Source organism: Lithobates pipiens, unplaced genomic scaffold, assembly GCF_037356315.1.
Source record: "Lithobates pipiens isolate NorthernLeopardFrog02 unplaced genomic scaffold, aLitPip1_a1.2 Scaffold_28, whole genome shotgun sequence".
Taxonomy (NCBI): Eukaryota; Metazoa; Chordata; class Amphibia; order Anura; family Ranidae; genus Lithobates; species Lithobates pipiens.
This window is the reverse complement of record NW_027507789.1, coordinates 184,422,722-184,436,556: the sequence shown is the minus strand read 5'-3', so window position 1 is coordinate 184,436,556 and position 13,835 is coordinate 184,422,722. Positions and strand designations below refer to the sequence as shown.

General features: G+C 42.1%; 1 protein-coding gene across 1 annotated transcript in view; it reads left to right on the top strand.

The window, feature by feature from the left end:
- LOC143935912 (integrin alpha-IIb-like) overlaps positions 1-13,835 on the top strand; it is a 156,194-nt gene that overhangs the window by 30,261 nt on the left and 112,098 nt on the right. The window contains exons 2-5 of the mRNA XM_077460102.1: positions 1,026-1,159; positions 1,948-2,042; positions 8,678-8,852; positions 9,840-9,889. Coding sequence (XP_077316228.1) covers positions 1,026-1,159; positions 1,948-2,042; positions 8,678-8,852; positions 9,840-9,889 — 454 coding nt within the window. The remainder of the gene's footprint in view (positions 1-1,025; positions 1,160-1,947; positions 2,043-8,677; positions 8,853-9,839; positions 9,890-13,835) is intronic.

The window sequence follows — 13,835 nt, the reverse complement described above, 5'->3', positions numbered from 1 at the left end:
TGTCCTTGAACAGGAGCTGGAGCACAGTTGGTCCGGCGTAAAGTCATTCAGGAAGGATCCAGGACAGGTGTCGTGAGTGGAAAGCACAGTGGAATAATCTGGAAGAGACATGCCAGGGGAGCTGGATGTAGAGCCAGAGGGAGAGATTGAGGGAGTTTGTGTCAAGTCGCTGCAGCCAGGAGGGCAGGCGGAATTTGCACGTTGGACTTGCTGGGATCAGTAGTACATCTACATATATTCTTCTCAAGTAAATCAGTTGCTACTACAAAGGGATTCTGCAGGCCCCCGTCTACAAAGTGTGTGATTTGAGGCTAGGACGGAGGTTCACCTTGCAGCAGGACAATGACCCCAAACACTGTGGTAAAGCAACACTTGAGTGGTTTAAGGGGAAACATGTAAATGTGTTGGAATGACCTAGTCAAAGCCCAGACCTCAATCCAATAAAAAATCTGTGGTCAGACTTAAAGATTGCTGTTGACAAGCGCAAACCATCCAACTTGAAGGAGCTGGAGCAGCTTTGCAAGGAAGAATGGGCAAAAATCCCAGTGGTAAGATGTGGCAAGCTCATAAAGACTTATCTAAAGTGACTTGGAGCTGTGATAGCCGCAAAGGTGGCTCTACAAAGTATTGCCTTTAGGGGGGTGAATAGTTATGCACATTTACTTTTTCTGTTATTTTGTCCTATCTGTTGCTTCACAATAAAAAAAATACGTCTTCAAAGTTGTGGGCATGTTCTGTAAATTAAATTAAAATCCTCAAACAATCCATGTTAATTCCAGGTTGTGAGACAACAAAACATGAAAAATGCCAAGGGGGTGAATACTTTTACAAGGCACTGTATATGGAAATATACATCGTCTATTGTTAAAATTTATTTTACTATTTGCTAATTCAAAACAATAAAAATCATTGGAAAAGGTAAAATTATACAGCTTGAAAAAATGTTTGTTGTTCGATTTCCTAGCTTTTTAAGTACATGATACATGTCTGCGTGACACATAAATCTTCCTGCTTTCTTCTCATAGAATGAACATAGTTGTGGGGGCTCCCAAACTGAACACATTGGTTGCGAATGTCAGTAGTGGCGGAGGTGTGTTCTTATGTCCATGGGGGTCACAGACCAGCAGCTGCTCCCTTATACCTTTTGACGATAAATCAGGTAAAGTTGAACATGAGTTGAATAAAGTGTATAATAATATAATTATTCTCTATATATCACTAGTACATTCTTTAAGTTCTTTATAAGAATGAACATCTATGGGCAGCAGAGTTTCCCCCTTGGCAACATTTCTAATCCCTTCTCTAACCCACCAATTGACATAGATAAAGCCTAGTACACATGATCATCTGTTTTTTTTTTCTTTTCGCATGCTAGTCGCCATATAGAAAATTAAGAGGTTACTAAAGTTACAAAAATTCTTGTACGACAGAATAAAAATGAGAAAACTATGTAATGTATTGTATTTGTATTGTTTTGGATGAAAACTGTACTGATTAAACAGAAAACATATGATCTGGTATAGTAGAACATTTTTCATGCTTGTCTCATTGGATATTTTTGCATGACCGGTCGCGATCGGTTCTTGAAAGCCATGTACTAACGATCAGTTTATCGTACAATCGCTTCATTTTTCACACAATTTTCTGATTGGTGTGTACGGCAAGGATTGCAATAATTACATTGTAGCTGGGGCCCCCTGGATGTCCACCAAGGTTGCCTTGTGCATGATCTGGCTCTGGGCAGCAGTATGCACAAACAGAGATAATCTTGAAATTGTAATTGTTTAAAAAAATGTGCTCCTGTCTACTTTAGATACCTGCAGTTTGTTTTACCAGTTTTTTCAGATTTTTCCATTCTGGGCACCCCTGTCTGTCCTTATGCTCTCAACCACTGAGACACTGATACTATATTCTAAATCTGGTATTTGTTCCTTCTGCCATTCACAGGAGACACATTTCATATCGGCGAAGGGAGAATAACCATTTATAAGTCCGATCAGTGGCTTGGAGCAACTGTCAAAACTTGGGAGTCCAGCATAGTGGTATGATTCTATTTCTTTTACTCTGTTATAATATATATAGACGTGGCATCACCCAGATGCGTGTATAAGTAACACACCTATCACAGGGAACCAAAGTTAAAAATTGGGCATGATTATTTTAAAGTAACTGTATAGTGGTTTTGTACAAATTTTCTTTATTTTATCATGATCAGGACTCAAAAAACAAAAATGTTATACATGCTTTTAGGTTAGGTAACTATAGAATATTGCGTAGTAATATTATATAGTGTTCTACTGAGCCAAGTCTAATTTTTTAACCACTTCAGCTCCGGACCAATAAACACCTTAAGGACCAGAGGTCTTTTTCCAATTTCGCACTGCGCTGCTTTAACTGGTAATTGCGCGGTCATGCAATATTGCACCCAAACGAAATTTGCGTCCTTTTCTTTCCACAAATAGAACTTTCTTTTGATGGTATTTGATTGCCTCTGCGATTTTTTTTTTTGCGATATAAATGGAAAAAGAGCGAAAATTTTGAAAAAAAAAGATATTTTCTTCTTTTTGTTATAAGAAAAATCGAATAAACTAAATTTTAGTCATACATTGAGGGCAAAATTTATTCAGCCACATGTCTTTAGTAAAAAAAATGTCAATAAGCGTATATTTTTTGGTTTGCGCAAAAGTTATAGCGTCTACAAACTAGAGTACATTTTCTGGAATTTACACAGCTTTTAATTTATGACTGCCTATCTCATTTCTTGAGGTGCTAAAATGGTAGGGCAGTACAACCCCCCCCCCCAAATGACCCCATTTTGGAAAGTAGACACCCCAAGGAAATTGCTGATGGGTATGTTGAGCCCATTGAATATTTATTTTTTTTGTCCTAAGGGATTGAATAATGACAAAAAAAATAAAAAAATTTTTTTTACAAAAAGTTGTCACTAAATGATATATTGCTCACACATGCCATGGTTATATGTGGAATTGCACCCCAAAATATATTCCGCTACTTCTCCCGAGTATGTGGATACCACATGTGTGGGACTTTTTGGGAGTCTAGTCGCGCACGGCACCCCGAAAACCAATCACCACCTTCAGGATTTCTAAGGGTGCACATTTTTGATTTAACTCCTTACCTATCACAGTTTCGAAGGCCATAAAATGCCAAAATAGCACAAAACCCCCCAAAATGACCCCATTTTGGAAAGAAGACACCCCAAGCTATTTACTGAGAGGCATGTTGAGTCCATGGAATATTTTATATTTTGCCACAAGTTGCGGGAATATTACAAACTTTTTTTTTTTTGCACAAAGTTGTCACTAAATGATATATTGCTCACACATGCTATGGGCATATGTGAAATGACACCCCAAAATACATTCTGCTGCTTCTCCTGAGTACGGGGATACCACATGTGTGGGACTTTTTGGGAGCCTAGCCGCGTACGGGACCCCGAAATCCAAGCACCGCCTTCAGGATTTCTAAGGGCATACATTTTTTATTTTACTCCTCACTACCTATCACTACCTATCACAGTTTTGAAGGCCATAAAATGCCAAGATGGCACAAAACCCCCCCCAAATGACCCCATTTTGGAAAGTAGACACCCCAAGCTATTTCCTGAGGGCCATGTTGAGACCATTGAATATTTTTTTTTTTGTCCCAATGGATTGAATAATGACAAAAAATAAAAAAAAATTTTTTTTTTACAAAAAGTTGTCACTAAATGATATATTGCTCACACATGCCATGGTTATATGTGGAATTGCACCCCAAAATATATTCCGCTACTTCTCCCGAGTATGGGGATACCACATGTGTGGGACTTTTTGGGAGTCTAGTCGCGCACGGCACCCCGAAAACCAATCACCACCTTCAGGATTTCTAAGGGTGCAAATTTTTGATTTAACTCCTCACTACCTATCACAGTTTCGAAGGCCATAAAATGCCAAAATAGCACAAAACCCCCCAAAATGACCCCATTTTGGAAAAAAGACACCCCAAGCTATTTACTGAGAGGCATGTTGAGTCCATGGAATATTTTATATTTTGCCACAAGTTGCGGGAATATTACAAACTTTTTTTTTTTTGCACAAAGTTGTCACTAAATGATATATTGCTCACACATGCTATGGGCATATGTGAAATGACACCCCATAATACATTCTGCTGCTTCTCCTGAGAACGGGGATACCACATGTGTGGGACTTTTTGGGAGCCTAGCCGCGTACGGGACCCCGAAATCCAAGCACCGCCTTCCGGATTTAAATATAAAATGCTACCAAAAAAAACTGTTAGCGATCGCAGGGATCAGGCCTGACTCTGCGATCGCTGCAGTTATGTGTTTAGTGTTTTGTAAGTGACAGTGATCGATCGATACTGCACTTGGGTGGGCTGGGCAGAGGGGCAAAACGCAGGTGCTAGCAGGTATCTGGGCTGATCCCGCTAACAATGCGTTTTTTTGGAACCCTGAACTGCTGGGGACGCTAGTATAGATCTGATCAGATATTGATCTGTTCAGATTCTATACCACTACGGGAGGTGTATGCTTTGCGCATGGGTGTTAGCGGTACTGGCACTAACCTAGCGCTGCCTGGGGCGACGCAGACCCTGACCCTAAAACCTAATTGATATCACCCGCCGGGTGATCAGGGAATTAAACCTTTATTGGGTAATAAATGGTGGGTGCCCTGATGCTATAAAAAGCAAACTAACCAGAGTCACCCGTAACACTTATACGGTGATCAGTGGTGAAAGGGTTAACTAGGGGCAATCAGGGGGTTCAAATTTTTATTAGGTAGTATATGGGGGTCCCTGGCGCTATATAAAAACCTGACGGGGAACCTAAATAACTAACTGGCTAACCAGCGTCACCAGTGACACTTATACTGTGATCGCTGGTGAAAGGGTTAACTAGGGGCAATCAGGGGGTTAAAACCATTATTGGGTAGTATATCGGGGTACCTAGCGCTATAAAAACCTGGCGGTGAACCTAAAAAAATAACTAGCTACCTAGCGACAGTAGCGACACTGATGCAGCGATCAGAAAAATTATCGCTTAGTGACACTGGCAAAAGGGGGTGAAAGGGTTAACTAGGGGCAATCAGGATGTTAAAACCATTATTGGGTAGTATATCGGGGTACCTAGCGATATAAAAACCTGGCGGTGAACCTAAAAAAATAACTAGCTACCTAGCGACAGTAGCGACACTGATGCAGCGATCAGAAAAATGATCGCTTAGTGACACTGGCAAAAGGGGGTGAAAGGGTTAACTAGGGGCAATCAGGGGGTTAAAACCATTATTGGGTAGTATATCGGGGTACCTAGCGCTATAAAAACCTTGCGGTGAACCTAAAAAAATAACTAGCTACCTAGCGACAGTAGCGACACTGATGCAGCGATCAGAAAAATGATCGCTTAGTGACACTGGCAAAAGGGGTGAAAGGGTTAACTAGGGGCAATCAGGATGTTAAAACCATTATTGGGTAGTATATCGGGGTACCTAGCGCTATAAAAACCTGGCGGTGAACCTAAAAAAATAACTAGCTACCTAGCGACAGTAGCGACACTGATGCAGCGATCAGAAAAATGATCGCTTAGTGACACTGGCAAAAGGGGGTGAAAGGGTTAACTAGGGGCAATCAGGATGTTAAAACCATTATTGGGTAGTATATCGGGGTACCTAGCGATATAAAAACCTGGCGGTGAACCTAAAAAAATAACTAGCTACCTAGCAACAGTAGCGACACTAATGCAGCGATCAGAAAAATGATCGTTTAGTGACAGTGGCAAAAGGGGGTGAAAGGGTTAACTAGGGGCAATCAGGATGTTAAAACCATTATTGGGTAGTATATCGGGGTACCTAGCGCTATAAAAACCTGGCGGTGAACCTAAAAAAATAACTAGCTACCTAGCGACAGTAGCGACACTGATGCAGCGATCAGAAAAATGATCGCTTAGTGACAGTGGCAAAAGGGGGTGAAAGGGTTAACTAGGGGCAATCAGGATGTTAAAACCATTATTGGGTAGTATATCGGGGTACCTAGCGCTATAAAAACCTTGCGGTGAACCTAAAAAAATAACTAGCTACCTAGCGACAGTAGCGACACTGATGCAGCGATCAGAAAAATGATCGCTTAGTGACACTGGCAAAAGGGGGTGAAAGGGTTAACTAGGGGCAATCAGGATGTTAAAACCATTATTGGGTAGTATATCGGGGTACCTAGCGCTATAAAAACCTGGCGGTGAACCTAAAAAAATAACTAGCTACCTAGCGACAGTAGCGACACTGATGCAGCGATCAGAAAAATGATCACTTAGTGACACTGGCAAAAGGGGGTGAAAGGGTTAACTAGGGGCAATCAGGATGTTAAAACCATTATTGGGTAGTATATCGGGGTACCTAGCGATATAAAAACCTGGCGGTAAACCTAAAAAAATAACTAGCTACCTAGCGACAGTAGCGACACCAATGCAGCGATCAGAAAAATTATCGTTTAGTGACAGTGGCAAAAGGGGGTGAAAGGGTTAACTAGGGGCAATCAGGATGTTAAAACCATTATTTGGTAGTATATCGGGGTACCTAGCGCTATAAAAACCTGGCGGTGAACCTAAAAAAATAACTAGCTACCTAGCAACAGTAGCGACACTGATGCAGCGATCAGAAAAATTATCGCTTAGTGACAGTGGCAAAAGGGGGTGAAAGGGTTAACTAGGGGCAATCAGGATGTTAAAACCATTATTGGGTAGTATATCGGGGTACCTAGCGATATAAAAACCTGGCGGTGAACCTAAAAAAATAACTAGCTACCTAGCGACACTAGCGACACTGATGCAGCGATCAAAAAATTCGGGGGGGGGGGGGGGGTTTGTGTACCTGTGTGTACCTACATGTCAGTGTAGTGTTGGTGCACACTTACTATTAGTCTTCTCCTCGTAGTCCGGTCAAAAAGACCGCCCCGAGGAGAATGACATCACTTCCTCCTTCCTGTGTAAACAATACACAGTGGGAGGAAGTTCGTCATTGGCCAGGAGCGATCCAGAGGGAGTGGCCAGAAACCAACGGCCATCCCCTCATCACGGATCGCTGCTGGAGGGAAACGGACCGCCGTATCCAGCGGGAGGGGGTCCGATCGGACCCCCCACCCGCTGGAAGGCAGGCACGTACATCTACGTGCTTGTGCCTGCCTTTGCCATTCTCATGACGTATAATGGCAATACGGCGGTCCTTAAGTGGTTAAAGCAAAGCAATGTATCATTCTCAGTAATCGGACTAAGGGAGATTACTTTGTCTGCTGTGTTGCCTCTATAGCTACCCTATTTGGTTTAGTGCTCTGGGAATTCTCTGACATGTATTATACATGTTCTTTGTAACAAAAAAAAATTGTTCTTGTGCACTACAAACTGCAGACACAACATGTGAGCCCATCATTAACTACTTGCTTACTGGGCATTTAAACCCCCCTCCTGCTCAGACCAATTTTTAGCTTTCAGCGCTGTCAAACTTTGAATGACAATTGCGTGGTCAATGCTACGCTGTGCTCAAATTAAATTTTTATAATTTTTTTTCACACAAATTGAACGTTCTTTTGGTGGTATTTAATCACCACTTGGGTTTTTATTTTTTGCTAAACCAACAAAAAAAGACAGAACTTTTTGAAAAACAAAAAACATGTTTCATAGTTTTTGCAAACGGGTAATTTCATTGATATTTGCTGATGAGGCTGCACTGATGGGCACTGATGGGCTGCACTGATGGGCACAGATAAGGCGACACTCATGGGCACAGATAAGGCAACACTGATAGGCACTGATAAGGCGGCACTGATGGGCACTGATAAGACAGCACTGATGGGCACTGATAAGACGGCACTATTGGGCCCTGATGGGGGGCACTGATGGGTGGCACTGATGAGTCGCAATTATGGGTGGTACTGATGGGTAGCACTGATGGGCACTGGTAGGTGGCACTCATGGGCACTGGTAGGTGGTATTGATAGGCAGCACTGGTGATGAGGCACTGATTGGTGACATTTATAGGTGGCACTGTGGGCACTGATGGGTGGTACTGTGTGCACTGGTAGATGGCACTGGTGGCCACTAGTAGGTGGCACAGGTGGGCACAGAAGCCTCTGCAGAGGCTCTCCACGATCGGGACTGTGGTCCCTCTCAAAGCCGCTGGAAAAAATAGCCTATTACCAGCTCTTTTTATATCACATGCTCAGCTGTCATTGGCTGACAGTTGATCATGTTGTAAGGGGTCAGAATCGACCCTTTACTCCAATCTGTGATCAGCCGAGTCTCATAGACTCATAGGGTGCGCAGGGCGCTCAAGCAGGAGAGGACTTCTATGGACGCCCTCCTGGCAAAGTAGGTCCACCCTGTTGCCGTCTTTTAGCTATAGAGAAGACGGGAAGAGGTTAAAAGATAAGGCAAAATCTAAAAAAACACAAGGAATATAACAACACTAATAACTTGTTAAAACAACAAAAAAACACTTGAAAGTGTACAATTCCTCTAAAAGAGAATTTTTATGTATATCGTGCTGCTTTCAAACAATATAAAACTAGTTACCATTTTGTAACCTTTATGCCATTTGAAGGGCATGAATAAATGTAGAGCCGGAGTTGAGGAGTTCAGAATCCATTTGACCTTGTTGTCCTGTTCTTCCAGGCCTGCGCTCCCCTTCAGCATTATAACTTTGAGGACAGAAGTCCTATCACAACAGGGGATTCGGGGACGACTCCATCAGGGGCATGCTACTTTACTGAGGACCTGGAAAATTTCTATGAGTTTGCTCCTTGTCGACAAACAAAGACGGAGAGACTTTTCAGATGGGATCGCTATGGTGTGTGACATTTAGCAACTGGCTATATCTTAATAGATGCAAGAAAAAGTGTCCGCAGAAATGGTTCTTGACTCACATAACCCTAAAGAGGAAGTTCACCCTGTGCATGTTAATTGAGTTACCAACAGCAAGGAAACACTAGTTCCTTACCAAATGCATTCCTGTTTGCTGTCCATGTTTTTGTTCCTATGCTTTTGGAGTGCCAATTGTGTCCAGTGACACCAAGCTCCCCATGGTGTCACGTACCCCCTCTCCTCCTATCCTCTGCCTTTGATCTGTGCTGTGGGATGAGGGTGCGAGGCACAATAGTAGAGCTGTGCGCGATCATCCATGCAAGATCACCCAGGTGCTTTCTACCTAGTCCACTGGGGACAGAGTCCCTCTGTGTTTACATCTCAGCTAGCTGAATCTACTTAATCCAAAATTTTTATTTAAAAAAAAAAAAATTTCTTAAAAAATATCTAAAGGTGTTTTTTTTTTTAAACAAACATGTCATACTTACCCTCCTGCTCAGCAGGTGCCCAGGCCCCACTTTTGAATCGCTGAGGCCTGGGCCCAGTACAGGAGGGCTGGCTGTACTGCCTTATCAGCGGCCCTCAGTGTATCCCTCCTAAAGCCCCACCCCAAATATATATTTGCTTTTTTTAATACTTTGCTTTTTCAAGCCAATGAAATGACGAGCAGGGACCTCTGCGGATTTTCTCTGCAGAACTCTCTGCGTCACAACACTGAGTGCAGGACACCATGGTGATGTCCTCTCAAGGGGAAAGTGCATTCACTTTTTTCTTAAAATACTCTTTTAAAAAAAAAAAAAAAACTCTATAAGCAATATAACTTCCACCTATGATAATTAGATTTTAGCTTACCGATGACTGATAAGATAAAGGCATTCTAAATGGCTTCTATGCATGTCCTTTTTACTTTGCACTGCCCTGTACAAAAGAATAACTGAAATGTGGAAATGTCTTTGTGTCTTCTATTATACAGCAAAAGATAACCGCTACTGTGAGATTGGATTTAGCACAGAAATAAGCAAGGTAAGTTCAATTCCTATAGTTATAAAAAAAAAAAAGAATGCCAATTAACAACATACTGTATACCTGCTTCTTTCTGCACCTCTCCATAACGAAATATATTTAAAGCAAATCTCCAGGTATAAAAAAAATGAATGCAACTCTATTTAACCACTTCAGCCCCGGAAGGATTTTCCCCCTTAATGATCAGGCCATTTTTTTGCGATACGGCACTGCGTCGCTTTAAATAACAATTGCGCGGTTGTGCGACATTGTACCCAAACAAAATGATGTCCTTTTTTACCCAAAAATAGAGCTTTATTTTGATGTTATTTGATCACATCTGTGGTTTTTATTTTTTGTGCTATAAACAAAAAAAGACAGACCATTTAAAAAAAAAAAACACTTTTTTTTTTAATTTCTGCTATATTACATATCCAAAAAAATATATAAAAATGTATTCATCAGTTTAGGCTGAAAATATTCGTCTACATATTTTTGGTAAAAAAAAAATCGCAATAGGCGTATATTGATTGGTTTGCGCAAATGTTATCGCTTCTACAAACTACGGGATAGATTTCTGGACTTTTTTTTTTTTATTGTTTTTACTGGTAATGGCAAACGATCTGCAATTTTTTGCGGGACTGTGATATTTCGGCGGACAAATCTGACCCCAAATTACACTGGCACATTGTAAGGATTCTTGGATCTACACCCAAGTGGAACGGAGTTCACGAAGATGTTCCTCTAATGCAGGGATTTCTTGTGGAACAAATGTGTCAGGCAACATGGATGGCTGGAACCCATAATTTGCCATAAATGGATACAATCGGGAAGTGCCATTGATGGCACTATTGTGAGCAAACTTCATCCAAGGTAACAGGTCTGACCAGTTGTTATGGTGGTCAGAAATATAGCAATGTAGGAACTGCTCCAAGGCTTGTTTGGTCCGTTCTGCGGCCCCATTGAACTGCGGGTGATATGCCAAGGAGAAGGAAAGTTGAATTCCCAACTGTGCACAAAAAGCTCACCAAAACCTAGACACAAACTGGCTGCCCCTGTCCGAGATGATAACCTTAGGTGACCATGTAACCGAAAGACCTCTCGAGTGAAAATTGATGGCAGTTCTTTGGACGTAGGCATCTTCTTTAGAGGAATACAATGAGACATTTTCGAAAACCAGTCAACCACCATAAGAATAACTGTGTTGCTTTGGTAGTTGGGTAAATCCACAATAAAATCAATAGACAAGTGGGTCCAAGGTCTCTCTCCACTGGGTATGTGTTGTAGGAGGTCCAGTGGAAGGTGTCGGTGCCATGGTGAGCACACATGGGACAAGCGGCTACAAAGGCGGTTACATCAGCGCTGAGTCTAGGCAACCATAATTGTTGGGACGTAGACCATATGAGTTGATTCTTCCCTGGGTAACCAGATGCCTTGGGAGAATGATAGATCTGGAGCAAAGCAGTGCAGAGATTCTCAGGGACAAGGCAGTGGTCATGAGGTTTTTCAGGAGGAGAATGGATCTGAGAGGCAAGAAATGTGCTTAATGTTAATCATTAAGCACATTTCTGTTATGTGAAATGTGTGTATCTTGACCACTGCTGGTGTCCTCTGGTGTCATTTTGGATATTTTCATATTCCAATAAACTTTACTTGGAGCCCAGGTGAGGTGCATCCGTTTCTTATTTTGACAATTTACCACAGAGGCGAGCTGGGGCTAGCACTCCGGAGTGTGTTCCAGTGAGCGCATTAGTTACACCTGGAGCGGTTAGTTCATTTCATTAGGTATGGGAGGTGAAGGAAACATTTGTGGGAATGCAAAGCTCGGAGAAAAACATACAGGTGGCTTCCGCAATCACCCGTTAATGGAAGGTCTCTTTCGGAGTCTGGTATCAATAAAAATGGGAAACGAGATCAACTCAAGATTCCTAGATATGTCTCAAGATTCCTAGATATGTCTACGGCTGCAATCTCATCTTTAATATTATCCAAGAGACCATGAGAAAAAGCAGCCATGAGGGCCTCATTGTTCCAACCAAGTTCTGCTGCCAGAGTACAGAATTCAATGGCGTAGTTGGCAACAGTTCTCGTACTCTGATGGACATGAGGCTTTTGGCAGCAGAAGTGAAGCTAGACGGAATATCAAATACCCTTTTAAAGGAGGCCACAAACTCCTCTGGACAACGGAATTTTGCATCTCTCATAGAGGGTTTGCCCTGGCCAAGGCTCTATCAGAAAGCAAAGAAAGAATGATGCCTATTTTGCTTCTGTCTAGGGAACGTCTGGGGCAGCATCTCAAAATATATTCCAAACTGGTTGAGAAACCTTCTGCAGTGAACTGGATCGCCCCAAAAAGCAGAGTAGAACCAGTCATACCTCTCACAGAGGTAATATTAGAGGCAGGTGCCTGCACAGAGATGGGAGCAGCAGCAGCGACGACCTGCAACGCTGGCTGTACTGGAACAGTCAGGGTGGGAGGATCCAGGTGAGAAGTTTGACTCAGAAGCATCTGTAACGCTATGGCAAATTGATTAATCCAATCTGGAAAAAATATTGCATTTAGGAGGTGGATTGCCTGCATCTTCTGAATTCATGGCCTTTGCCTAATGTCAGAGACCATGAACCAGGTAGAGACAGAAAATGCAACAAATCACACTTTAAGGCCTCATGCACACGGACGTTTTTACAGCCCCTTTTTTGAGCGTTTTTTGCAGCTTAAAAACGCCTGTCCATGTTAGTCTATGGCTTCATGCCCACCTAGGCGTTTTTGAGCTGCAAATGGCATAGGCGTTTTTAAGCTGTAAAAAAAAACCCAGGACCAGGGCGTTCCGTGGCGCGGAGCTAGAGCTGTAAAAACGCGAATCGCGGTAAAACGCGCACAAACGCGCATAAACGCATAACATATTTTCTTTGTTTTCTGAGTGCTATACCCAAGAGATGTGTTTCTTTAAAAAACGCTACTTAACGCGCAAAAACACGCAAAAACGCCAATGCAAAACACGGTAAAAAATCGCGTTTTTAACGCAGATTTTTCCAGGTGTCAGAGCTAGCTTTGCAGCCAGTTTTTTAAAACGTCCGTGTGCATGAGCACTTAATGTAATAGTATGAAACACAATACAAATCATGACTGTAGTAAAAAACAAAAGCCAGGTTAAGGAAGCCAAAATGGGTAGTCAGACGTGTCGGTGTTCGGGGTTAGGAATCAGTGTTGTCAGAAGCCAAAGATCGGGATCAGGAACCTGAAGAAAAGTCAGCCAGGCAAAAGTCAAACAAGAATACAGCAGAGAAACACACTGGATATGTTGACCAGGTGAAGGCCCTGTTGGAATGTGCAAGGTAGCTTAAATAACCAAAAGGTACTGGCTGTAGGCTGGACTAATGAGGCAGGTAATGGTAACCAGGTGAGTCACTGAGGAAACAATAAGTGGCTGGTAATTATCTGACAGCTAAACAGCCTGAGCACCGAGAAGAGAGCTGTTAAAAGCCCAGCCATGACACTGACAGAGCTTGAGGTAGTTTGCAAAGAAGAATGGGCAAATATTTCACTCTCTGCATGTGGTAGAGACATACCCAAAAAGATTTGCAGCTGTAATTACAGTGAAAGGTAGTTCTAGAAAGTTCTGACTTGGGGGGGCTGAATACAAATCCCCACAACACTTTTTAGATAATTATTTGTAAAACATTTTGCCACTTTGTGTTGGTCTATCACATAAAATCCCAATAAAACACATTTACATTTTTCGTTACATGACAAAATGTGGAAAATTTCAGGGGGTATGAATACTTATTCAAGGCACGGTATGAATATTTCATATTTGCTTGCCTGGAGTTTAGTTTTAAGATAAAAAATGAGAATCTTGAACTCTGTCAGTAATCCTACTGAAGACGGCTACAGACAGTAAATGTCATCTTCCTAGTCAGCAATCGCTGGAGAATAGGTTTAACCACTTTCAGACCGGACCAATTT